The sequence below is a fragment of the Marmota marmota genome, unplaced genomic scaffold (genome assembly GCF_001458135.2).
Source record: "Marmota marmota marmota unplaced genomic scaffold, marMar, whole genome shotgun sequence".
NCBI lineage: Eukaryota > Metazoa > Chordata > Mammalia > Rodentia > Sciuridae > Marmota > Marmota marmota.
In genome coordinates this window covers 1,847,819-1,875,440 of record NW_025999891.1, presented here as the reverse complement: position 1 = coordinate 1,875,440, position 27,622 = coordinate 1,847,819, and the positions used below count along the sequence as shown (strand labels likewise).

The following is a 27,622-nucleotide window of genomic DNA, read 5'->3' as shown; positions in this document are numbered from 1 at the left end:
TGTGGTGCCGAGGATCGAACCCAGGGCCTCACACATGCTAGGGGAGCGCTCTACCTCTGAGCCCCAGCCCCAGCCCCGGCCCCGCCTCTCCACTTTTACCTGTTAGCTGGAAGCAGTAGTTTTATTGCTAATGTAGTCTTTCCATTTTCTTTTTGTAAAACTCGAGGGTTATTTTTTCCCAGTGCTTAGGGATGGGACCCAGGGCCTCTTGTATGGTAGGCACTGAGCCCCAGCCCTGTGTATCTGTCTTTATTCAGAAGCATTGTAGACTGGAATGGCGACGCTCATCGCTGTGATTGTGAACATGTGTCTGTGCCCTTAAGGAACCAGCAGTGTGCACTGCAAATACGCGTAGTTCCTTAATCTCAATACCGAAGCCATTTGGGTAATTTAAAAATGTTATTAATGGTATCCTCGTATCGTTTTACTAAGCTTTGCTATAAAAGTAATACTTTGGTTGCTTTAACTAATTCCAGCCATTTAAAAATGAAAATGAAACAGGGCACAGTGGCACATGCCTGTGATTTCAGTGACTCAGGAAGCAGGGGCAGAAGGATCGCAAGTTCAAGGCCAGCTTGGGCAACTTAACAAGGCCCTGTCTCAAAATTAAAAAGCAAAAAGGACTAGGGATATAGCTCAGTGGCAGAGTGTCCCTGAGTTCAGTCCCCAGTGCAGGGGAGAGCTGTGGAAACAAAAATGATTTTGCTTTTCGGTTTGTACAGCAGCCCTGAAGACAGCGTCGGTGCAGCAAGGATCTGTAAGGGGTAGATAGAGCAGTGCTTGTGCGGGAGGGGTATGGGGGTTTAATTTGTGTAAACCACTGGTGTTCTGTGAAATTGGAGTTGATGGCCACATTCTGTATACCTCCTGAATATTCAGATATCCTCAGAAGGAGCATGAGGAGAGCTCGGTGCAGTGGTGCACACCTATAATCCCAGCAGCTCAGGAGGCTGAGGCAGGAGGATTGCCTCCAGTTCAAAGCCAGCCTCAGCAAATTAGTGATGCCCTAAGCAACTCGGTGGGATCCTGTCTCTAAATAAAATATGAAAAGGGCTGGGGATGTGGCTCAGTGGTTAAGCACCTCGAGGTTCAATAGTGGGTACAAAAAAAAAAAAAAGTGGCTCATTGCGTACAGGAGAGAGCGTCACTTCTCTGAGATGCCAGTGTGTGACCTGTCTCTCTGTTTGCAGCCGCGCTGGGCACGCTGGACTTCAGCCTGCTCTATGACCAGGAGAACAATGCCCTCCACTGCACCATCAGCAAGGCCAAGGTAGGCTCCCGTACCCCAGTGTCCCTGCTCCTGCTGCGGCTTCTGGAGAATGGGCCGAGGCTGGGGAGGCCAGTCCTGCCCCCGTCCTTACTGTCCAGGCTTCACGGTGTCTGTGGGAGCAAATTCTTACTTAACGCATCTCAGCTCCCACTTATCCCAAAAAAACTCTGCACCATGGGGCATTTGAGGGAAGAAGCAGGAGAAAGGGAGGAGAACGGGTATATGGAGGCCCTGGTGGGGCTTTCAGGGGACATGCAGACTGGGAGGACTGTCCAGGAAGGGAGTCAGTAGGGAAGACCTGTCCTGCAGCAAAGGAGGGCGTGAGGGTTGGATCTGATACCACTGGGTCTCCTGGACCCCATGTTCCCGGCTCTGGGGCTTCCTGGGCGGACTCCACTGTCCTGTTCTGAATGCTGCGGGTGCCACCGAAGCAGGCTGACACTCCAGGTAGGGGTTAACCTTTGGCCCTGAACCCAAAAGGTACCCTGGGGCCCAGAGGTCCCCCAGCCAGGCCCTCCAGTGCTCCCTGTGGCTCTGCCCTGGAGCCAGCGTGTGCCACTCTGGGTTCTCAACCATGCTGTTCCCTTCATCCCCCCACATGGCTCCTTTTTGGGAGGAAGGTACCAAAGTTGATGTTCTCTCGCAAGGTAAGGGCCTACGTGGCCGGCAGAGCCCCCCTAACAGGGCTGCCAGGGGGCCTGGGCCGGCCCAGCTCAGAGGGAGGGGCTTCCTGCAGAGCAGCCTGGGCCCAGAGCCCACACCCTGCAGCCCCAACCTGCAGGGGCTCTCTGCCCCTCCCCTCCACCTGCTGACTGACCTTGGCTGCCTGCAGCCTCCCTAGGCTATACCCCAGCCCAGCCTGGGCCACCACCCTTGATCTGCCATGGGCGAACATGAGTATGTCCACATGGAGACCAGGGGCCTGGCCACCTGGGGGCCACCGCTCCATCCCTCACTCTGCCCTCTTGTGGCAACTCCCCAGGCTGCGGCTCAGGGCATGCCCAGACCTACCCTGTAGGAGGAGAGCTGAGCATCTGGTGGCCCTCCAGCCTCGCCAAGGTGGAGGCCAGGCTGCAGGGCCACACAAACCCCTTCTCCTCTCCTTCCCCGCCAGCTTCGTAGAGATGGTCCAGGCTTGGGGACTAGCTGTCAGGCCACTCTTGCCAGAGCCCACTCCTTTTCTTTCCCATCCGTCACTAGAGCTCTTCCCTGCCTCCTCTGCCCAGCTCCAGTGTGTTTTGTGTGTTTTGTGAGTGTGTGCTCGTGTCTGTGTGTGTCTGTTGGTGGGTGCACAGATCTAGTTGGAAACTGATGTGTACGCATATAGGTGTCCACGGGGGGCACATTCCTGAAGGCATCAGAGGCTGGGGACAGAAACCCCCAAGCCATGGTAGCCCCCATTCTCCAGTTCTTTCTGTGAGTAAATCCAGCTCTATAGGAAAGGGGTTCAGGCATGGGTAGAGCTGGGGTTCTGGGGTGGAGAGTGGGAGTTCCCCAAATGGGAGCCTCTCAGGGTCTCTGGGGAAGCTGCACCCACTTGACCACACCCACCCTGAGTGAAGGTGAGTCTCTATTCATCTGCAAGGTAGGGCCCCTTCTGCCCCCTGAATGGCTAACGCAGCCCCCAGTGCTCATGTGTGCTCAGGGCCTAACGCTTTCCTGGAGGCTGCACCCACCTGCACACTCACAGGCACTCCCAAGCACACGTGGACACAAGGGCACTTGTCCCAGGAGGAGCTGGGGAAACCCCAACAGAACCACAGTCTCGGGAGACTCTGTTCTTTTCTTTCTCCTATTTTTTGGGGGGTACCCAGGATTGAACCCAGAGATGCTTAACCACTGAACCACATCCCCAGCCCTGTTTTATATTTTATTTAGAGACAGGGTTTTTGCTAAGTTGCTTAAGGCCTCACTAAATTGCTGAGGCTGTCCTTGAACTTACAATCCTCCTGCCTCAGCCTCCGAGTCACTGGGATTACGGGTGTGTGCGCCAGCAGTTGCTGTTTTCTGACTGTGGTAAAATATACAAGTATGAAATTTTCCATCATAACCATTTTTGATGTGTACAGGTCAGGGGTGCTAAGTGATTCATATTGTGGAGCTACATCGACAACATCCATTTCCAGAACGTTTTCATCTTGCAGTACTAAAAGTCTACCCATTCAACAGCTCCCTGGTCCCTCTCCCTGCCACCACCACCAGACTCTTTGTGCCCAGGAGTTTGACTCAGGAGACCTCGTGGGAGTGGACTCCTGCAGGGTTTGTCCTTTTGAGGTGGCTGTTTCACTCTGCCTGATGTCCCTTGGCCCATCATGCATGTTGGAGTCCCTTCCTTCTTAGGGCTGAGGAATACTTGAGCCTTTGCAAGTCCTGAAAGCTCTTCTCCTTGAACACTGGCCGGCAGCCTCTGAGAGGCCCAGGGCCTGGGTTTGGGGGGAAACCCTCTTCTCCAAGCAAGACTCTCCGTGCCAAGAGCCACCGGGGCCTCCCCTCAGCCCCTCACCTGCCTGCCCCTCCCTTAGACTGTGGGGTCAGCTTTTTGTCTTTCGTAGGTAAGCTGGTAGGAGGCCTACCTAAGAGGCCACCCTCTTGCTCCCTGACCTGAAAACCCTTCCTGGACAGGGGTCAGGCTCCGTGGAGAGCAAGATGCACAGAGGGCTAATGAAAGCCCTGCTCCTGCCCAGGTGACTGCAGGAGAAAATTTGAGAAATTTGACCCGATGGAGACATTTTAAGCTACAACAAACAAATGTGTAAGAATTGTAGAAATGTATAGGGACGGAGGAGGTGGCACGTGCCTGTCATTCCAGTGGCTCAGGAGGCTGAGGCAAAAAGATCGAAAGTTCCAGGCCAGCCTCAGCAACTTAGTGAAGCCCTATGCAACTTAGCAAGACCCTGTCTCAAAAATAAAAACTAGAAAGGGCTGGAGAGCCAGGAGCGGTGGCGCACACCTATAATCCCAGCAGCTGGGGAGGCTGAGACAGGAGGATCGCAAGTTCAAAGCCAGCCTCAGTGATGGCAAGGAGCTAAGCAACTCAGGGGGACCCTGTCTCTAAATAAAACACAAAATAAGGCTGGGGATGTGGTCAGTGGTCGAGTGCCCCTGAATTCACTTCCTGGTACCAAAATAAATAAATAAAAATAAGGGCTGAGATGTGGCTCAGTGGTTAAGTACGTCCGGGTTCGATCCCTGGTACCAAAACAAAAGAATTGTAGAAATGTGACAGAAGCCTTCAGCCATGCCCTGGTTGCAGCAGCCCTGCTCAGGCTGGACCACCAGACTCCCCAGAAGAACGCCACACTTGGCTTTGGGCACTCTGTGGGAAAGTGAAAGAGGCCAGGAGTGGGTCTTGAGGGAGCCTGGTGGCCATGGGCACCCACAGAGCCTCCAAGCAAAGCCCCATCCCAGAGTTGGGGCAGTGCAGGGCAGACCTGTGACCCTAGCAACTCTGGGTGCAGCTCAGAGACCCCCATTCCAGCCTTCAGCGGCTTCTCTGGCATCTTCCCAGGGCCTAGCATGTTAGAGAACAGGCAGGCACCAGAGCAGGCCTGCTTCTGTATTGCTCTGACTCAAGGAAGTTGTTTTTTTTTTTTGGTGGTGGTACTAGGAATTGAACCCAGGGGCGCTTACCCACTGAGCCACACCCCCAGCCCTCTTTATTTTTTATTTTGAGACAGGATCTTGCCACATTACTTAGGGCCTCCTAAGTTGCGGAGGCTAGCTTTGAACTTGCAGTTCTGCCTCAGCCTTCCGTATCTCTTGAATGACAGACCCACGGCACCCAGCTGGAAATCAGAATAATGAAGCCCTTTTACAGACCCTAAAGCAGAGGACACAAAGGAATTCGTCCATTTACCCAACTAATAAGTTGCAAAGGCCAAGATCTGAACTCAGGCCTGTGCGACTCCCAACCTGTGCCCTTTCCCAGTAGCTGACAAGCAGTGTGTGGAGCCCCCACTTGGGCCCCGCTCCAAACCAAGTGGTCTGGGCCCGGGAGAGGAGCTTGGGGCTGCCCATGGCCATGGGCCTGACCATGAGCAGTGAGCTGCCTCTCCCCCACCCAGCGGCTTGGCTGCTTCTCTACGTCCCCACGTGACACCCCAGAAGGGGGAAAGATGCAGTTTCCAGAAACAAGCCCCTGCCAGAGGTCAGCTAAGTCCCCATCTGTGGTTCCCTTGGTCGCAGGCTGTGCAAAAGGAACTTAGTTTGCAAAAGGAACTGAAAGCAAAGTTAGTGAGGGGTGCCATCTTGTGGAGGGACCCTCGATGCCTGGGCAGCCTGGGACCTCTGTGGACACCAACTGGCTGTCCCTGCGATAAATCCAGAAAGAAGCTAAGTCTGGTCTCACCAGTCTCCCAGGCCCTGGAGCACTCTCCCACACCCACCGAGGGAGGCGTAAACGGGTAGACAGGGCCATGTGGGTTCAGGGTCAGGGCAGTCTGTATCGGGGAGCTGTGTTTGAAAAGTGGGGAAAGGAACGTCCAAAAGAGGGAGGGGCCGGATCAAAGTGGGAAGATGAGGCTTGACCAGGGCGAGAGGAATCACCTGGCCTCCATGAGAGGGAGGATGGAAAGAGAAAGAGGCCCGAGACAGCCGTCCCAGGTCAGGGTGGGGAGGTTGCACTGATGGGCCCTGAGTCAGCCTCCTGCACCCCGTCTCGGGGTGTGGGGTCAGAGGGCTTCTGGGAAGAGGACCAGCAGACCAGGGGACAGGCGATTTCTGCTGGAGGCCCTGGCTGGTCTGTGTCCTCAATGGCCAAGTCATACCCTCTGCTGCTCCCTCTGCTCAGGGCCTGAAACCCATGGACCACAATGGTCTGGCGGACCCCTACGTCAAGCTCCACCTGCTGCCAGGAGCCAGTAAGGTAAGGGGGTTCCTCCCCAGGCCTGCATGCTCTGGCTGGGACACCCAGGGGATCTCAGCCTTGATCTTCACTCAGCACCAGTCAGCCCCACGCCCTCCAGCCTCTCCAGGGACTTCAAGAGTCAGCATTACATATTTGGTCGGTGGGGAAAGCACCCCCCACCAGAGAATTTCTGGGACAGTGTTTTCTAAGAAGCCTCAGCTGGAGATGAATATCAAATGCCAAGAGCCCGGAGCAGTGGCGCACGCCTGTAATCCTAGCGCTGGGGGGGGGCTGAGGCAGGAGGATCAAGAGTTCAAAGCCAGCCTCAGCAATTTAGTGAGGCCCTGAGCAACTCGGTGAGACCCTGTCTCTAAAATACAAAAAGGGCTGGGGATGTGGCTCAGTGATCGAGTGCCCCCGAGTTCAATTCCAAGTACTATTAAAAAAAAAAAAATTGTATGCCAAGAAAAGACTCCTTGGCCAATAACATGGTGAAACATTTTCCAACAGGTTTCTTGACTGTAGGACTTGTCAGAGCCTTTAGTACATTAATGGGCTGCTCTGCAGTTCTCCATAAAGGGTACTCAATGGCAGCACCTACCCAATTTATTTGACCCCTGAACTCCTGTTCCCATACTGGATGCCACAGCAGGCAGATGGAAGCACAGAGGGCGTGGGGGCACTATTGCAGAGTGGCCAGGCCACCCCCAGGGAGAGGATGGGTTCTAGACAGAAAGAAAGCCCCAGCAAAGGCACGGAGGAGGGGGCTTCAGGGATGCGCCAGAAGGAGCCGATCCAGCTCCGCGGCCAGGTTCCTTCCCGCAGGACCAGTCCCTACCAGGGGACTGAAGGTGGAGTCCCCCTCACCTGAGCCTCCTGTCCCTGCTACAGAAGATTGCCACAAACTTAGGGGCTCAAAGCAACACACATCTGTTATGTCACCACTCTGTGGCTGGACACCTGGCAGGGGTCTCAATGGGCTAAAAGTCAAGGCGTCAGAGAGCCGCATTCCTTTTGGAGCCCTAGAGAGAAGTCTGCTTCCCAGCCCTTTCCAGCTACCAGAAGCCACCCACACCCACGTTCCTTGGCTCTTGAGTCCATTCTCGGTCACCTCTCCTTCGGAGGCTCTGACTTGGCCCCTCTTCTGAATTTTTTTTTTTTTTTTTTTTGGTGATACTGGGAATTGAACCCACGGAGCTACATCTCATATCCCATCCCTTTTAGTTTCATTTTTCAGACAGGATCTCCCTAAATTGCTAAGACTGGCCTCCAGCTTGTAATCCTCCTGCCTCAGCCTCCCAGGTTGTTACACATCAGCCTCTTTCTGCTTTTAAGGACCTCCTCCCATCACAAGGGACCACCCAGATAACCTAGGATAATCTCCCTGGTTGGGTCTTTTTTTCGCATATGCTAAGCAAGCGTCCTACCACCGAACCACCCTCAGACAGCCCTATTTTGAAGTCCGCTAATTAACAGTCTCAGTTCTGTCAGCCACCTCCGTTCACCTTTTGTGTGTCAGACAGCATGTCCACAGGGTCCCTTGGGATTAGGCCAGGGCCATCTTTGGGGCCATTATTCTGCCTCTGGCACTCCTTCAGTGCTAATAAGATCATTTTTTCCCCTTTCTCCAGGCAAATAAGCTCAGAACCAAAACTCTGCGCAACACTTTGAACCCCACGTGGAACGAGACCCTCACTTACTACGGGATCACAGACGAGGACATGATCCGCAAGACCCTGCGGTGGGTGAGGGCCTGGGGTGCCTGCTCCCCGATGCCCCATCCCCGGGGACCGCCTTGCCCATGCACAGCCCCACCCTTGACAAATCCCCATTGACCCCGGAAGCAGACTGGGGGTGCACAGTGCGTCTGAGGTGCTGGCTGTGCCCATTGCCTCCAGGATCTCTGTGTGTGACGAGGACAAATTCCGCCACAACGAGTTCATCGGGGAGACTCGAGTGCCCTTGAAGAAGCTGAAAGCCAACCACACCAAGACGTTCAGCATCTGCCTAGAGAAGCAGCTGCCGGTGAGTGGGCCTTGGGTGCCCCCCAGCTACCACGCTCTGCCCACCCATCCAGCGCCCTCTGTGCTGGAGCTCGGGGCCAGGAGGCTTTACTAAGCACCTACTATGCACCCCACATGGTTGTAGGTGCCTGGGAGATGGGCATTACGTCCTGTCTGTTGTAGGCACCGGGCGAGGCTAATGAGTAGAGCAGAGAGAGCAAGGGAAGTGGGCAGTCCCAGGAGCTGAGATGGCAGGGGAGCTGGGAAGGACGTGGGCACACAGGAGGATGTGAAGCACAGGCCTTGCGTCTGGTGACATATTATCAGGCTCACTGCCTCCTGGGCTCAAAATGGCAGGAAGAATTGGGAGGAGACAGTGAGAGCCAGAGACCCATGAGATGAGCAGGCCCAGGGCGGGGTGGGCTGAGAGGCTTGCTTCCAGACTGGCACCAGCAGCCGGGCCCTCGGGCAGGCGAGGACAGGGGCAGTGCTGGTGTTCTGGGCTTGAGCAACTGGACAGATGAGGTGGCTGTTAACTAGGAGCAGCTGGGGCGATGTGGGCTCAGGCGCTCAATTGGACCGTGTTAGTCTTGAAGTGTCTGTGAGATCCCCAGAGGAGACAGCAGATAATTTTTTCCTAGAAATTGCAATTGTTTGCAAACAGTGTCAGAACAGATTTTGCCCTTCGGCCGCCTCCGGCAGCTGAGCCCTGCAAGTGTCTCGGTCTCTGTCTCTCTGCGCGCTCCCCCGCCCCCAGCCTCCTCCTCTGCACCCCAGTCAGAGGGCTGGAGGGGTCGGCAGGAGTCCCCAGTGTCCTAGGGCCAAGAGAAACACTGGGTCCTCTGCGGCCCAGTGTTCAGGACACCAGAGAGTGGCTCAGCGTCCCCCCAGAGCCCCTGCGCTAGAGGAAAGGGAGGGAGGATGTGGATTCCCAGCGAGCTCAGCCCAAGCCAAGCCCCGGGAACCAGTCAACTGCAGCCCGAGCTCCCCGCTGAAGCCCGTCCCATCTTTTTGCATAACCTGATCAAGTTTTATTCCCTTGTCACCTTCTCTCCCACTCACAGACGTTCGTGTGATGGATCTGACCTTTTCTATTTTATTATTAGTCACTAACCACAGGTAACCCAGTTTTTCCAGATGATCTGCATCATTGAGTGGGGCTCTGTTGTCTCCCGCAGCAGCTGTGCACCCTCCCGAGTTCTGATCATTCGCATCAGCGACTGTGTGGGCGTGGACATGTGTGCACGTGTGAATTGTGTGTAACCGTGTGTCTGTGTGGATGTTCGTAAGTGCCTGTGTGTGTGCACATAGATGCACAAGCACGTGTGTGTGTGTGTGTGTGTGTGTGTGCGCGCGCGCGCGCCCCAGGCTTGGTCCAGGCCTTGCTGAGTCTTGCTTGAATTTTCTAGAAGCTTTTTTGAGCAGTTTGGGGTCACACAGTGGCCACCGCTCGGCAGTTGGGATAACCTTTGTCTAAGTAAAGACGCACGTTGGTGGTGCATTTTAGATTTTACCGTCTGTATACATTCTTTGTTCTAAGTAAATACGGAATCAGATCCAGTCTATTGGTCTTCATATGAAACAACCCAAATATAATATCCTGTGCCTGAAAAAAAATAGCAGAAAATGTCTGTTCATAGGTACCAATTCATTTTCACATGTCACACCAATGCCCTCCGTCCCTGTGACAGTTAAATCTCCCTCAGTCTGAGCCATTGGTACCGATGGCCTGAGCGCTGGGTTGAGAAGTTTCAGTTCTGGGAAGGTTTGGCCATGGACCCGTGGGAACTGCTGCATCTGTCTACAGAGCACAGTTCTGAGCACAGGCCAGGCCTGCAGGATAGGAGCCGGGCAGAGTCCTGAGAAAGGCCTCTGGGGCATGTAGGGCTCAGCTGGTGGGCAGAGGGCAGAGGGCAGAAGAGAGGCGGTTCCTGGTGAGCAGCAGAGGAGAAAAAATGCACAGTCTTGTCTCGGGGATAAGAAATGGAGAAGCCGGTGGGGGTGGGCAGATGAGACGGAGAGTCAGGAAGGTTGGGTCTGACCCCAGAGACAGGCACGGGCTCTGATGAGGTCCCCCAGCATCCTGAGAGGCTTCAGGAAGCAGCCCAGGTCTTCTAAGGTCAGGGGACCCCTTGTTTTCTAGCCAGCTTCCTGTGGCCTGGACAGACCCTTTGGCTTTTCTCTAAGACCCTTCGGGAGGGGAGAGATGAGCAGAAAGGCCAGAGAGGACATGGCTGTGACCACTGGGCAGCACCCCTGCAGGTGGACAGACAGAGGAAGTGAGGGGCCCCGGATGGCCTCAGTGGCAGGAGGTGGGAGCTGGCAAGGACAGCCCAGTGACTTCCCTGCCCAACAGGTGGACAAGACGGAGGACAAGTCCCTGGAGGAGCGAGGCCGCATCCTCATCTCCCTTAAGTACAGCTCACAGAAGCAGGGCCTGCTGGTGGGCATCGTGCGCTGCGCACACCTGGCTGCCATGGACGCCAACGGCTACTCAGACCCCTATGTGAAAACGTGAGTGTGCGGCATTGGCCTCCTTCCCCTCCTCGTCCCAGGGATGGGAAGCCCGCGTGGCCAGATGTGGCCCAGCATGCGGCACCTGGGGAGCCTGGAAGGGCAGTGGGCACTGCTGCATGTGTCTACAGGGCCGGGTCGTCCTGTGTGCTCCTTTGGCAACTTGGGAGGTGAGTGTGGCCAGCCCGTTTCACAGGTGGAGAAACTGAGACCCAGAAAAGCTGGAGTGGCTTCCCAGGATCACACGGAGAATAGTTATCTCCTAATGCCATAGTCAGGCCTCTCTTGTGACTCTGGGGCCCAGAGTCATGAGCAGGTTGGCGACCACCTTCGCTGCTTGGGGCTCTTCACAAACAGAGACTGTAGTCTGAGTTCTTAGGCAGACTGTCCTGAAAGGAGGTGAGGGTGCCCAGGGGGCAAAGAGGGGACACTGAGGAGGCCCAGGAACTGAGGCTATGGGGACAGCTTGGCCCCACAGGGAGATCAGCGCTTCTCTTGGCACAGCCCTGGGACACCATGCCCATTGGCCACTGTCAGATTTCTGTCAGTTTTTAAATCATGTCAAAAATCATGCAGCCTTTTTAGAGAGAAGCTGGAAGTTCCTCAAAAGTTAAGCCCAGAGCTGCCACATGACCCAGAAGTTTCCCTTCTAGGTTTACACCAGAGAGCACGGAAAACACGCCACACAGAACCGTGTCTATGAATATTCATAATGGCATTATTCATAATAGCTAAAAGTAGAAGTACCCCAAATGTCCCCATCTACTGATGAACAGATAAATAAAATGTGGTTTTAGCCATACAATGGAATACTACTCCACACTGAAAGTAATAAAGTACAAGTTGAACATCCCTAATCCAAAAATCAGAAATCTAAAATCTGCCAGATGTGGTGACACACATCTGTAATCCCAGAAACTGGGGAGGCTGAGGCAGGAGGATGGCAAGTTCGAGGCCAGGCTCAGCAACTTAGTGAGGCCCTTAGCAATTTAGTGAAACCCTGTCTCAAAATAAAAAAGAAGGGCTGGGATTGTGGCTCAGCGGTAGAGCGCTCGCCTCGCACGGGCGGGACCCAGTTTCGATCCTCAGCACCACATTAAAAAAAAATAAATATAGGCATTGTGTTGTGTCCATCTACACCTAAAAAATAAATATTAAAAAAAGAAAAAGGGGGGCTGGGGATGTGGCTCAAGCGGTAGCGCGTTCGCCTGGCATGCATGCGGCCCGGGTTTGATCCTCAGCACCACATACAAACAGGGATGTTGTGTCCGCCGAAAACTAAAAAATAAATATTAAAATTCTCTCTCTAAAAAAAAATTAAATTAAAAAAGGAAAAATGTTTGAGGATACAACTCAGTGGTTAAGCATACCCAGATTCAATCCCCAGTAACCTCCATCCAAAAAAAAGTGCCAAGATCTGAAATTTTTATTAATTAAGTATTAATATGGCACTACAAGTAGCCCACATGATGTGGATTACAGTCAAATACAGTCAGATATTGTATAAAATTACCTTCAGGCTACATATATAATAAGGAATCTATGAAATATAAATAAATTTTGTGTTTAAACTTGGATCCCATCCTCAAGATATCTCATTATGTATATACAGATATTTCAAAGTCCAATCAAAATACAAAACACCCTGTTCCAAGCATTCTGAATAATAGTCAACCTGTGCTGTTCAGTCCTTCAATGTGGACAGGACTTGACGACACTGTGCTAAATAGAAGAAGGCAGACAGAAAAGGTGACAAACTGCATAATTCCACTTACCTGGAAGTCCAGAATAGGCAAATATGAACAAGCAGAAAGCAGGTGAGCAACCTGGGCACACCTGTAACCCCAGCCAGCAACTCAGGGGGCTGAGGAAGGAGGATTGTAAGTTCAAGGCCAGCCTCGGCAACTTAGTGAAACTCTGTCTCAAAATAAAAAGGACTGGGGATGTGGCTCAGTGGTAAAATGTCCCTGGGTTCAATTCCCAGTACCAACAAAGAAACAAAGAAGAGCAGAGGCCCAGGGCCGTGGGCAGGGAAGTCAGGATAAAATGAGGAGCAACTGCAGAAGACACTGGGCTTCTCTTAGGGGTGATGCAAATGTTCAACAAGTGCTTGTGATGGTTGCGCATTTCTTGAATATACTAAGAACCATTGGTTGTAGACTTTTAAAGGGTGCATTCTTCAGTATGTGAATTATATTTCAATAAAGCATTGATTGGGATTAAGCAACTGGATCACCCACAGCTCTAGGAGCAGAGCTCATACATAGAAGGGGACAGCTACATTGTTGAAAAAGCTCAGGCTCCCAGAAAATGGTACTGAGCACTACCACTTGAAAACCAGCGAATTGGGCCCTGGCCTCAAAAAAAAAATAGCAGAACAATGTATTCGGGTGGATTAGAGACCTCAGTGTGAGAGGAAACTGCAATTGTTAGAAGACCACCAGAAGACTTTCTTGGTATCAAAAATGGAACCCAGGGGGGCTAACCACTGAGCCACATCCCAGCTCTTTTTATATTTTATTTAGAGACAGGGTCTCACTAAATTGCTTAGGGCTTCGCTAAATTGGCAAGGCTGGCTTTGAACTCTCCATCCTCCTGCCTCAGCCTCCTGAGCTGCTAAGAGCATGCGCCACCCGGCCCAGCCCAGCAGGCTGTCTTTATGACATTGGAGAGAAAGCTGGCAATGTCCAAGACAATTGGAAAATGTGTGTTCCTGTTGGCCACCTTATCTTCCTTCCAGGTTTCTGTCCTGGACATCCACGTGCAGGTAGAAAGCTGTTTGTGGCAGAGTCATTTGCAATAGCTATAAACTAGAAATAGCCAAACCTTTGTCAGCAGAATAGATTAATAGAATGTTCCCGGTGAGCAAAACGAAGTGCCGTGCTGTTGAAATGAACAGATCGGCACTAGATGAATCAACACGGTCAGCTGCCCAAAACGTGCTGAGCCAAAAGCCAACCACACGACTGTGCATGCGACGCGGCACTGTTTATGTAGTTGGCTCTCCATATCCGTGGGTTCCGCATCCGTGGATCGAAAATGCTATTTGAAGGAAAAACTGCAACCCCCTGGGCTTCTTTACCTGGCACTTTCCCTTAAGCAATAGGGTGTAGCAATTTTTTTTTTCTTGTGGGGTTAGGGATCGAACCCAGACCCTTGTGCACGCAAGGCAAGCACTCTACCAACTGAGCTCTATCCCCAGCCCAGTGTGCAACACCTCTTTACATGGCACTAGGTATTGTAAGGAATCAATACTGACAGAGTAAAGAGAGGGTGTGCATGGCTAGTGTGCAAATACTAGGTTTTTTTAATCTATCTACCTACCTACCTATCTATCTATTTATGAGTGTTTGGAATTGAACCCGGGTGCTCTACCAAGGGGTCCAGTGATCCCTCCCCAGGGACAAAAAGCTCTGCCAAACCCTGCTGGCTTGATCTGCATCCCACGGCCCCTCCCCATCTCCTATCCTTCCCTTGGATATAATTCCAGATACCTGAAGCCAGATGTGGACAAGAAGTCCAAACATAAGACAGCCGTGAAGAAGAAGACCCTGAACCCAGAGTTCAATGAGGTATGAGGGCCTGCTGGAGCCTCAGGAAGGGCACCCCTCCCCTGGAGTGGGTGGGTCTGAGGGGGCTGGGTTCTTAAAGAGCCACGGCAGGAGCCGGAGAGTAGCGGGAGAAGGAGGGTGGGAGCCTGGGCTGTGGGAGGGGGGTTGAAGCGCCCGCTGGCCGGGCTGTACCCGGACGCAGTGACGCAGATGGGGAATTGCTGGAAACCTCTTCAGAGGATTCAACTGATGGAACTGCAGCCATGTTGGATGTAGGGGTGGAAAGAGGGAAGCTTTGAGGGGACTCCTGGGTTCCTAGCTAGGAGACAGGTGCAGGGAGAGGGATATGAAGATGATCGGGAGAAGCTTTGGGTGGGGCATGAGGATTCAAGATGCCCTATGACCTTGGTTGGGGCGGGGATACCAGGTGGATAACTAGGTCCTCAGCACAGGGGGTGGGTACAGCTGGTGACAAATCTAAGGGGGTCCCCCACCAGTGAGAGGCATCATAGAGGCCCTCAGGCAGAGCCTGAGCCATACCGGGGATTCAGGGCAGGCAGAAGAGGCTGAGGAGCTGCTTCCAGAGAGGAGGGGATACCAGATTTGGAAGGTCCCAAAAGCTAGCAGCAGAGAATGTTCCTCAAAGTCAGGCCTTGTCAGCAAGGCCAGCCTGGGTAAAGCCAAAGATGACAAGGGCTCCTTCTGTGCACTGAGGTGGGGTCAGGGGGCCTGCAGGCATCTGGAGAGAATAGCTTCAGAACCGAAGGGCAGGTGGGGGCACACCCAACCCTCCTGCTCCCTCCTCCATGCCCTTACCCCATCCCAAACCCTTCCTGGCCATGTGGCCTTGGCCCTGATACTCCCCTTCTGGCCAGCAGGAGTTCTGTTATGAGATTAAGCATGGGGACCTGGCCAAAAAGACTCTGGAGGTCACCGTTTGGGATTATGACATTGGAAAATCCAACGATTTCATTGGTAAGAAGAGGGTGCGATGGGAATGTTGTTGAGTCAATTGCTCATCCTGGGTTTGGACAATGGCAGTGGCTCTGAATCAGGCAACAGCCCCTCCTCACTGGCCTCTGGATAAAGCTGGGGCTGTGGACCACTTGTCCCCAATGTATGGAGCCTCAGATATTATTCAGCCTGTCCCCAGAGAACAGGCGATGGGCCCAGAGAGGGAAAGAGCCCTGGGAGGGCCACAGAGCAGTCTTTGAGGGAGCTGGGACAATGCTGGTCAGCAGCTGAGGGTGGACTGTGAGTCCACATGGCCCCTGGCTCCTGGTGGCTATGACAACTGTGCACAGTGCCATTCTCTCCCTTTTCTGGTTCCCATTCCTTGCCCCTCAGAGCACAGAATCTGGAAGGGAACCCAAGGGCCCCCAGGGAGTCAGGTGATCACCGAGTCCCTGGCCGCCCCTCTGACCCCCCTGCAGGTGGTGTGGTTCTAGGCATCAATGCCAAGGGCGAGCGCCTGAAGCACTGGTTTGACTGCCTGAAGAACAAGGACAAGCGGATCGAGCGCTGGCACACGCTCACCAACGAACTCCCGGGGGCAGTGCTCAGCGACTGACTGCCCCTCCTGCTGCCATCTGCCCCTGCCACCTGGGCCCCACACACAGGCCTGGCCCTGGGCTTCCTCACATGCCACCAAGGGCTGTGGCTCCCACACTGGGCAAGATCCAGGATGCCTGCTTGGACACACGGCCACTACAGCCCCGACTTGGAGGACACAGAGGGAGCACCTCGCCACTCCAAGGGGCAGGGAGGATGGACCCTGGAAACCAGGGAGGACTGGGCCTGCTTTCATCCCCCTGGGGCCCTGGAGGGCTGGCGGTGGGAGAAGGCCTGGGCCTCAGCACCTGCTAGGGTAAGGGGACAGGGCCACCCAGGGGCGAGGGTCCTTCAGAGGTCAACAGTAAGGCACAGGCTGAGAGTTCAGAGGTGAGGGACGCTCTAAGCAGAGCCAAAGAGAGCAGAGGAGGGAGATTGCCACCACATGCGTTCCTCTCCAGCATCAAGGGGCAGGTGGAGATAGTCCGTGAGCAGAGTCCCAGAGACTCCGAGAATGAACAGGGGCACATTGGCAGGTGCTTCACCCACTGGTCTATAAGGTACTGGGGGTGAGACGTGAGGCCTGTCTTCCAGGAGCTCCCCCGTCTAGTCAGGGAGCTGGACACAAACCATTACAACAGAGGGTTAAGGAATGCCAAGACCGGCCCAGCCTGTGCACAAGTGCAGGGAGGGCAGGGTGGGCTTCCTGGAGGAGGCAGTGCCTCAGCAAAGCCTTTAAGGGTGAGTGGGCCTTTTGAGGCAGAAATTAAGGGCCGTCCAGGCAGGGAGAGTGATTTGCAAAGGCTGGGAGAGGAGTAGAAGGTGATGGGACCAGGCAGCCATGTGGACCCTGGAGTTTGGTAGGTTGGACAGGAGCTGGGCTTATGGCAGGTGGTGGGAAGTGGCGGAAGCACCATGGTGTTGGCTCAGAGTGGTGTCCAGTCCTCAGACCCAGCTCTCCCACCCTGACTTCTTCTCCTGAGGGACCTCAAAGATGGACCATGCCCCTGGTTCTTTCCACCATGGGTCCAGTTAGCCACAGAGGAGAAGAAGGTCCCTCACACATAAAAAGAAGCAACATTCCTCCTGTCCTCTTCCCTCTCCCCTCCCCGCTGGGTTCAAGCTGGGTATTGGGGCTCCTCATGGTTGCTCATGATATCCCGGTCCTACCATAGCAATGATGTCCCTTTCAAGGGTACTCTGTGTAGGCCTATGGGACTGGCTGTGTCCTCCAGGAGCTGAGAGACTGTGCCAGTCTTACTCTCCAAGAAGGGGTTTAAGAGCATCTCAATCCTGGGGCCTTCAGGAATGCTGGATAAACAAATGCAAAGCCAAGGAGTCGCAAAGCCCACTGTGTTCAACCCATCAGTGCATGACGGGTCACGAAGGCCCAGAGAGGGAAGGTAACCTGCCCAAGGACTTGCAGCCCTAGCATATCTGGAACCAGGACTTGTGGCCCTCATCCCACTCCAACCCAGAACTCTGAACACCACATTTCAGGGAAAGTAGGGAGCAAAATACACGTGGTAGGGGCCGCCAGCTGCCATCGCAGGGCTTGCCCCTGTCTGCTGGTCATCCACACAGCTGCCAGGGCTCCCAGGAAGGAGGGCTGGACCTTGTGCTGCAGACACAAAGCACATCACCCATCCAAGGTTCAGAGGGATGATTCAAGTCCAAGTGCCCCTCAGTCCTTTCCCAGTCACCAGGAAAGACAGAACTCCAGCCTCCCTCCCCCCACAGTATCTGACCACCCTTGTTGCTCAAGGAGACTTGGTTTCCCCATCTCAGGGGTCAGCAAACATTGTCCTAATGAAATTTCCCAACCCTATAAGATGGGTGGAGTGGTCACCACCATTTTATAGATAAAATAGGTGCAGAGAAGTTGAGTAGTTTGCTAAGGCCACATAGCTGGGAGGAGGTACACTAGGAGGCAAACACAGACTCTTTGATGGATTGGGGGGTCAGGACTCCCCAGAGGTCCTTCTCTCCTGGGATGTTGGGGATTCAGTAAAATCTGGTGCCACCTCACCCTCTAATTGGCTTTGAAACCATCTGTGCCACTTAGGGCTCTATCTACCAAAGCCCACACCCCTGCCCTGGAATTCACCTGCCCCCTTGGCCTCTGAGTCTGATCAAGGGGAAAAGGGCAAGGAAGGAGACTCTGTGGGGCCTAAGGTGAGAAATGGCCTACTTTTAAGGGACCTTTGTCTAGTTGAGCTGAGTATCTTCTCAGCTTAGAGCCTCAGCAACTTGAGAAGAGGTGGAAGAGCTAGAAGGGGCTTTGAGTCCCACCTGGTATGACTTCCTCATTGGACACATGGGAACTGAGGCCAGCAAGGGGAAGGAAATCAGCTGAAACAAACCAGGATTCCTGGCACCCAAGCCAGGGCCCACCACTGCCACAGGCTATGCAAAAGTGGGCCTGCTCCTGAAAGATAGTTGTTGATCACAGGAACAGTCAGGCTAGGAGGCAGGACTTCTGGCCAGCTGGCTCAGGTGCAAGCTGGGGCGCAGGTAGGAGGGCTCTAGGAAGTGACAGAACCTTGTTCAGGATCCTGGCGCTGTTCTAAACCCAGGCACAAGAAAAAGCACTTTGAGAAGCTGCAGAATTGGCTCTGCCTTTGACCCCGAACGGGCGTCTTTTCCCTAATTCATCAACCCTACAAAGATAAGAAATCTAATGCCCCCCCCAAAAAAAATCATCCCTAAGTCAGGTGTCACTCACCAGGGGGTCTCCCGAAGCGCTGCGTCCACCTTGCGCCCTGGTCTCCGCCCCGCCCACCACCACCACTAGCCAATCCCCGACGGGCCCGTCTTCCAGCCGTGAGGCGGTAACCTTCTGACCTCTAGTGGCGAGAGCGAGGAACTGCACCTCCCCGGCCCGCCCGCCCGCCGAGCCCGGGCCGTGCATGTCCTGCCCTTTGTTCATTTTCAAACCGAATGAACCTCCCAATGCATGGACTCTGGCTGTCGTCGACGCAGACTGTCGTGCACTGCTTCACACCGTTTTGCTACCACGTGTCGGCTGCAGAAACTGTCCTCAAACTGCAGCCCACAATTTTTGTACTTTCGTCTGACCTACCCAAAGGTGTCCTTTTTAAGTCTTATTTGTTAATATTTATAATGACATATAATCCAAAGTAAATGGAACGTTGTATTGCGATCATATTGACTTAGGAGATTCTCATTTTAACAGATTTGGCGGAATGAGGGGGGAAAGTAACGAACTTAGCATTCTGTCTCTTTTACTCTTCACCAATAATCCATTTGAGGCGGTGGCCCAAGTTCCTGATGGGGAAACTGAGGCTCAGAGTGCTTAAAATATGTGTGCAAACCACATAGCTGGTCAATGACAAAACCAGGATTCCAGGACCACAGTATGTGACGTTTCTATCCACTCATTCATTGAGATAATCGATAAGCGGCAAAAGAATAATGATATATGAGAAAGCAAAAAGAAAAAAAAAGATGAGTATAAAGGAATCAGGTTGGGAGGGGAGATTGTGCTGAAGTAGGGAGGTCAGGTGGGCCTCCAGAGACTTATGAGCTGAGACTTGGAAGAGGAGAAAGAGCTGTGGGAATACCTGGAGAAGTGTGTTCCAGGTGGAGAGAATTCCCAGGACCTCTGGAGGCAAGAGGAGGGCTTGGCCAGTGTGACCAGAGCAGGACAGGACAAGGGAAGATGACAGATGAGAGCAGAAGGGACAGGGACAGGGGGGAATGGGGTGGGGTCTCATAGGATATTAAAAAGACTGGTTTTCACTCTGAGATGAGGACTGTCGTCATTTCTAACTGACTACCTTGTAGAGATCGAAAGACTGCCTAGTAGAAATTAAACCTGTAATCTGGGGCAGATAATCAGGCCCAGTGTCCAGAGCAGTGGTGGCTGGGTTCTAACCAGGCGCTGCTACCAGTGACTTTAATGGAGGTTCTGGCTGCCAGCCTCCCTTAGCAACCACCTGTGGGCTCGCTTGATTTTCCAGGCCTCTAGCCCATTCTCTGAACTACCTGATACCCTTCCAGTGCAATTTCTTTTCTACCTGTGTTAACCAGAATGGGATCTTGTTCTTTGTAACAATGGACCCTGCCTGGTGCTCTGATGTAATCTGGACATTTAGGTCTTAACTCTCATACCATCGCTTCATGAGGCCTGCCCTCAACAAACCTAGTCATGTTCTCCCTGTCTCCCTGCTTTCTTTTCGTCATGGTCTTTATCATCAAATTCATATCCTCACTCACCTTGATTTTATTGTGAGACAGGGTCTCACCAAATTGCTGAGTCTGGCCTCAATTTTGATCCTTCTGCCTACAGCCTCCAGAGTTGCTGGGATTTATAGACATTTGCCACTGTGCCAGGCATGTACTCTTTTTAAAAATAGCTTTATTGGGCTGGGGATGTGGCTCAAGCGGTATCGTGCTCGCCTGTCATGCGTGCGGCCCGGGTTCAATCCTCAGGGCCACATACAAAGATGTTGTGTCCGTCGAAAACTAAAAAATAAATATTAAAATTCTCTCTCTCTCTCTTTAAAAAAAAATAGCTTTATTGCCATATACTTGATATATAAAGAATTGTACATAGTTAATATGCACAATATGATGACTTTGGACATAGGCAAACCAGGCATGATAATGTTACCCCAATCACAGCAATGGATGTATCCAACCTATCCCAAAGTTTCCTTGTATCCCTTTGGATTGTGATTATGGACATAATATGCGACGTATTCTTTTAACCAATTTTGAAACACACAATACAGTATTGGTAATTACAGGCGCTGTGTCACACGACAGACCTCTAGAATTCATCTGCCCAGCAAAACTGAAATTTTTACCTGTTGAACCATTCCCCATTTTCTCCACCTCCAGCCTCTGACAACCACTGTTGTATTCTTTACATCTATAAATTTGGCCCCCCTCACACGCAGCCCCCCACCAGTACTGGGGATTAAACATATGGGCAAACTACCACTGAGCTACATCTCTAGTATTTTTTATTTTGAGATAGGGTCTTGCTAAGTTGCCTAAACTAGCCTCAAGCTTGTAATCCTCCTGCCTCAGTCCCTCCACCCCCACCCAAGTAGCTGGGATTGCAGGCAGAAGCTCTCATCTGCCTCACTTTGACTATTTTTGATACTTCATATAAATGGAACCATGTAGTATTGGTCCTGTGACTGATTTCTTTCATGAAGCATAATATCCTCCAGTCCATCCATATTGTTGCAAATGGCAAGATTTCCTTCTTTTTTAAAGACCGAATGACATTTCATTTTGTGTGTCTAGCACATTGCCTTATCCACTGACCGACTGTCCATGGATACTCGGGTTGCTACAGCACACTCACTTCCTCAGCTGATTCATCAGCGTGGAAATGATCCAAAATGGTGGCCTCAGACCCACGTTTGAGTGGACATTCAATTATTTGGCTCTCCACAGCTACCTACTAACACTGTGTTTCTTAGTTTATATTCTCAGGACAGAAATGACTCAGTCCAAGTTATGACTCACTTCCTTGGGTCAAAGGGCAAGGGTTGACCTTACATCGTCAAACCATGGCTACAGGCAGGATGCACAAGGTCTTTCACAGGAAGTCCCTGAGTCACTAAGAGGAATGAGAAGGGCTAGCCAAAGGAAAGAAGGGACAGAAGTCAACAGTCACTGCCACAGTACAGAGACCATTCTAAAGACAATGAATAGAAAACAGTCAAACAAAACAGTGAGGAGTAAGGGCGCATACCTGTAGGTTCAGTGACTCAGGAGGCTGAGAGAGGCGGGATAATTCCAAGTTCAAGGCCAGCCTGGGTAACTTAGTGAGACCCTCTCTCAAAATAAAAAATAAAAAGGATGGAGGATGTAGCTCAGTAGTTACAGCACAGCTGGGTCCAATCCCAAGTACCACAAAAAAATAAACATTGAGGCTGGGCATGGTGGCGCACATCTGTAATCCCAGCAGCTGGGGAGGCTGAGGCAGGAGGATTGTGAGTTCAAAGCCAGCCTCAGCAATAGCGAGGCACTAAGCAACTCAGTGAGACCCTGTCTCTAAATAAAATACAAAATCAGGCTGGGGATGTGGCTCAGTGGTTGAGCGCCCCTGAATTCAATGCCCAGTACCAAAACCAAAAAATAAACATTGAAAATAAACAGGGAAATTACCTCAATAATTCACAGAATGAATAAATTCCCTATGGTCCATCTAAAGGCTAGAAACTTATGCAGCAATTTTCATTTTTAATAATGAATAATGGCTGGTTATCTGGGAAAAGTGTGATGATGTGAAGGGAACAAAGGATTAAATTTGAGTGTAGGGTGCAATCTTTTTACTTTTTCAATGTATGTTATTGTAAAATATACATTAAATTTACCATTTTAATCTCCCCACTACCCTTACTGGGGATGGGTTCTGGGGGCACTTTACCACTGACCTACATCTCCTGGCAATTCTCCCAAATTTTTATTAAAGCAGGGTCTCCCTGAAGCTGGCCTTGAACTTGGGTTCAAGTTTGCTAAGTAACTGGGATTACAGAGAACCACTATACCTGACTCCTGTTGTTTTTATGCTAAAATGTTCTTAATTTTGATGAAGACAAATGTTAGGTATCTATTTTTTTTATTGCCTGTGCTTTGGATATCATATCCAAGAAGCCACTGTCAAATAAAATGTCATAAAGGTCTTCCCATTTTCTTCTCAGAGGTTTGAGGGTTTTAGCACTTATGTTTTTTGATCCATTTTGAGTTCAATTTTCTATATGGTATATGGTGAGGATCCAACTTCTTTCTTTACCAGGGGATATCCAGTTTTCCCAGTATTATTTGTTGAAAGATTTTCTTCCCCAATATTTGATGTTGGCACACTTTTCAAAAATCAATTGACCATAGATGTAAGGATTTATTTCTGGGCTTTCTATTCTAGCCCAGTGGTCTATATGATAGTCCTTATATCAGTATGTGCTGTTTTGATTACTGCAGATTGATTTCATTTTTCTTCTTTTTTTTTTTTTGTACCAAGGAGTGAACCCAGAGGTGCTTAACAGCTGAGCCACGCTCCAGCCCTCCTTATTTTTTGAGAGAGGGTCTCACTAAGTTGCTGAGGCTGGCTTTCAACTCTCAATCCTCCTGCCTCAGCCTCCCAAACAGGCATGCAACACTGAGCCTAGCTATTGCAACTCTTTAGTAAGTTTCAAAGACACTTGAAAATTAGTTCTCAATTATTTTCTTCTTTTTCAGAATTGTTTGGATTATTTGAATTACCTTAAAATTCCCTATGAATTTTAGGATGGACTTTGCTATTTCTGGGGGGGGGGACACCCTTGGGGGGCTGGGGATGTGGCTCAAGTGGTAGCGTGCTCGCCTGGCATGCGTGAGGCCCTGGGTTTGATTCTCAGCACCACATAAAAAAATAAAGATATTGTGTCCACCTAAAACTAAAAAATAAAAATATTAAAAAAAACACCCTTGGAATATTTAGATATTACACTGAATCTGTAGATCACTTTGGGTGACAATATTGTCTTCCAATCCATAAAAACAACTTCCATTTATGTTTTTGTCAACTTCTTTCAGCAAGTCTTTCAGTGTGCAAGTCTTTCACTTCCTTGGTTAAATTTATTCCTAAGGATTTTATTCTTTTTGAGCTATTATAAAGATAATTTTTTGTAATGTTTGTTGCTAGAGTATAGAAACGCAACTGACTTGTGCTGACTTTGTGTATTGCTGAACTGGTAACTCTTAAGGGTTTTCTACATAAACATGTCACCTGTCAACAAAGATAATTTTACTTCTTGCTTTATAATTTGGACGCCTCTTCTTTTTTCTTGAATCATTGCTCTGGGTAGATTTTTTAGTTTTATGTTGCATAGAAGTGATAAAAGGCATCTTTGTCTTGTTTCTGATATCAGAGAAATATTTTCAGTCTTTCACCATTGAATAATGCTTTTTATATATGTGTGTTTGGAAGGTATACACACACAGAGAGAGATATCCGTTAGTATCTTTTATTATATGTCTTTTATTATTAGGTAGTTCCTTTCTATTCCTAGTTTTTTGAATGTTTTTATAATTACAGGGTATTGAATTTTTTTCAACTATTTTGTCTGCACCAACTGAAGTGATCACGTGGTTTCCCCTTCATTCTATTAATAAGGTGTATGTGGCATTAATCTTCATCTGGTCAACCATCCTTGCATTACAGGAATAAATCCCACTTGATTGTGATATATAATCTTGTGTGTGTGTGTGTGTGTGGTGCTGGGGATTGAACCCTGGGCCTTGTGCATGTGAGGCAAGCACTCTACCAACTGAGCTATATCCCCAGACCTATATAATCCTTTTTCTAAAATATTTTTTTCTATTTTTAGTTGTAGATGAATGAACACAGTACCATTATTTTATTTTTATGTGGTGCTGAGGATCAAATTCAGTGTCTCACATATGCCAGGCAAGCACTCTACCACTGAGCCACAACCCCAGCCCCTATAATCCTTTTAACATGCTTTTGAGTTGGGCTTTTTAGTATTTGATATTCATAAGAGATACTGGTTTGTAGTTTCCTTGTAGCATCTTAGGATTTTTGCTTTTTGTTTTTGTAGCAGTGGGATCAAATCCAGGGCAAGCGCCCTACCACTGAGCTACACCCCCAGCCCTCCATAGTATCTTTGGCATCAGGGAAATGTTGGTGCAATAGATTGAATTAGGAAGGATTGTCTCTTTTTTAAAATTTTTTTTAGTTATAGATGGACACAATACCTTTATTTTTATGCAGTGCTGAGGATCGAACCCAGTGCTTCATGTGTCAGGCAAGTGCTCTGCACTGAGCCCCAGCCCGAGCCAAAGTATTATCTCTTCTTCAATTTTCTGGAACAGGTCTGAGAAAAACTAGTGCCAATTCGTGTCAATTCTTCTTGACAGTTTTGAGAGAAGTCAGACACAGTGGCCTTAAATCTGATGTATTCAGAAGGCTGAGACAAGAGGATGGCTAATTTGAGGCCAGCCTGGGCAATTTAGCAAGACCATATGTCAAAATAATAAGGGCTGGGTTTGTAGCTCAGTTAGCACATGTGAGGCACTAGGTTTGATCCTCAGCACCACATAAAAATAAAATAAAGGTGTTTGTGTCCATCCACTATAAAAAATATTTTAAAAAAAATAAATAAATAAAATAAAACAATAAAAAGAAAAAGGATTAGGGATGTGGTTCAATAATAGAGTATCCCTGTACTAATCCCCAGTACTAAAAAACAAACAAACAAAAAAACCTTCCCCATCAAATCTATATCAAACTATTAGAATTAATAAATAATTTTAACAAGGTCACAGAATATATAAATAATCAATATTCCTAGAAGTAGCAGCATTTTGAAAATTGAAACTGTTTAAGAGAAATGAAAAGAATCAAATACTTAAAAATGAAATCCAGGGCCCATGCCACCACGGCCTGGCATTCTGGAGGCAAAGCCACCCCACGCCCACGCTGAGAGCTACCCTGTGCCGGGCACCAAAGCGTGGCTCCACAGCCCAACACCAGGAAACATACAGGCTTGAGGCTGCCACTGCCACGAAACTGGGATATCGCCGCTTCTATCAAAGGACAACAATAAGGACGTGGTAAGACCTCATCCAAGGTCCCTGTGGGCCTGGCTGCACCAGCGGTTTCTCTACTAGGGATGCTAACAGGTAGCCTGTTGCTGAGGGAACAGGGAGTCTTGCATGGGGTTGCCTATCTCTTGTTTCTTCTACTAATAGCCAACATCTCACTTGTCATATAATCTAAAACCTCTATATTCTCACAACCTACCTCAATCCCCCCCTTCCACCATCAGAAACTGTAAACTATTATGCAACCCATTAACTATAAGGTAGAAGATAACGGAACTCATCATTTCTGTTTATAGTGACAAAACTGTAAATGTAAAAATAGAAGCTAACTGATCTATGGCTGCACATGAGGTACACTGAGTGCTGTAATGCTGATCTCTCTCTTAAAAGTGAGATATTGGTAACCTATAGGGACACTATAAGACAATAGGGCAGAAGCTTTAATACCTCGAATCTACATGCAAGAGAGGAAGACTCATAGACATCATGAGAAAACAAGGGAGGAAAGTGCCCCCAGACAAACCAAGACACTACAACAATAGAATCCATAGATAGTGAAGTAGGTGAAATGTCAGAGAAGGAGTTCAGAATATACATAACTAAAATGATTTGAGAATTAAAGAACGACCTAAGTGAGCAGATACAGGCAAAAACAGATCACTTCAACAAAGAGATAAGAGAGCAAATTCAGGATGTAAGAGATTACTTCAAGAAAGAGATAGAGGTACTGAAAAAGAACAAAACACAAATCCTTGAAATGAAAGAAACAATAAGCCAATTAAAAAATTCAATAGATAGCATCACCAACAGACTAGACCACTTGGAAGACAGAATCTCAGACAATGAAAACAAAATATACAATCCTGAATATACAATCTTGACCTCACAATGAAGATGATAAGAAACCACAAACGGAACATCCAAGAATTATGGGATACCATCAAAAGACCAAATTTAAGATTTATTGGGATAGAGGATGGTTCAGAGATTCAAACCAAAAGAATGCACAATCTCTTGAATGAAATAATATCAGAAAATTTCCCAAGCATGAAGAATGAATTGGAAAAATCAAATACAAGAGGCATATAAGACCCCAAATGTACAAAATTACGACAGATCTTCACCAAGACACATTATAATGAAAATGTCTATTATACAGAATAAGGATAGAATTTTAAAGGCTGCAAGAGAGAAAAATCAGATTACCTAAAAGGGAAGACCAATTCGGATCTCACCAGATTTTTTTTTTTTTTAATATTTATTTTTTAGTTCTTGGCGGACACAACATCTTTGTTTGTATGTGGTGCTGAGGATCGAACCCGGGCCGCACGCATGCCAGGCGAGCGCGCTACCGCTTGAGCCACATCCCCAGCTCTCACCAGATTTTTGAACCCAGACTCTCAAAGCTAGGAGATCCTGGAAAAACAAATACCAAACTCTAAGAGATAATGGATGTCAACCAAGAATCTTATATCCAGAAAAATGAACCTTCAAATTTGATGATGAAATAAAAACCTTCCATGATAAACAAAAACTAAAATTTACAGCAAGAAAGCCTGCACTACAGAACATTCGTGGCAAAATATTCCACGAGGGGGAAAAATAAAAAACAACAATGAAAATCTGCAAAGGGAAGAATTGCAATAAAAGAAAAGCCAACCAAAAGAGAAACCAAGTAAAGCTAAATACCAAAAATAAACAAAACTGACCGGTAATACAAATCATATCTCAATAATAACCCTAAATGTTAATGGCTTAAACTCACCAATCAAAAGACATAGGCTGGTAGATTGTATTAGAAAAAGACCCAACTATATGCTGCCTTCAAGAGACTCAGGAAAAAGACACCCACAGACTTAAGGTGAAAGGTTGGGATAAAATATAACATTCACGTGGCCTATGTGAACAAGCAGGGGTTTCCATCCTCATATCAAATAAAGTAAAGTTCCAGCCAAAGTCAATCAAAAGGGATAAAGATGGACATTTCACACTGCTTAATGGAATCATATATTAACAAGACATAACAGTTATAGATATATATGCCCCAAACAAGGGAGCATCTACATTCATCAATCAAAGTTTTCTCAAGTTCAAGAGTCAAATAGATCAAAACACAATAATTTTTTTTTTAAGAGAGAGAGGAGAGAGAGAGAGAGAGAGAGAGAGAGAGAATTTTTTTAATATTTATTTTTTAGTTTTTGGCAGACACAGCATCTTTGTTTGTATGAGGTGCTGAGGATCGAACCCGGGCCGCACGCATGCCAGGCGAGCGCGCTACCGCTTGAGCCACATCCCCAGC

At 49.3% G+C, this 27,622-nt stretch overlaps 1 protein-coding gene across 1 annotated transcript; it reads left to right on the top strand.

Annotated features, from left to right (window-relative positions):
• Positions 1-1,159: 1,159 nt before the first annotated feature.
• Positions 1,160-18,903, top strand: Doc2b (double C2 domain beta). The gene is made up of 8 exons (XM_015500930.2): positions 1,160-1,270; positions 6,060-6,134; positions 7,748-7,857; positions 8,015-8,141; positions 10,476-10,633; positions 14,124-14,205; positions 15,063-15,159; positions 15,618-18,903. The coding sequence occupies exons 2-8, from the start codon at positions 6,072-6,074 to the stop codon at positions 15,752-15,754; spliced, it is 774 nt and encodes a 257-aa protein (XP_015356416.2). The 5' UTR covers positions 1,160-1,270; positions 6,060-6,071; the 3' UTR covers positions 15,755-18,903.
• The last annotated feature ends 8,719 nt before the right edge of the window (positions 18,904-27,622 follow it).

What these genes read in the sequence shown, in the direction of transcription:
- Doc2b (XM_015500930.2), top strand. Translation starts at nt 6,072, where the DNA reads ATGGACCACAATGGTCTGGCGGACCCCTACGTCAAGCTCCACCTGCTG. An exon ending in TGCTGCCAGGAGCCAGTAAG is followed by an intron (nt 6,135 to 7,747) that starts GTAAGGGGGTTC and finishes CCCTTTCTCCAG; the next exon opens with GCAAATAAGCTCAGAACCAA. An exon ending in GCCTAGAGAAGCAGCTGCCG is followed by an intron (nt 8,142 to 10,475) that starts GTGAGTGGGCCT and finishes CCTGCCCAACAG; the next exon opens with GTGGACAAGACGGAGGACAA.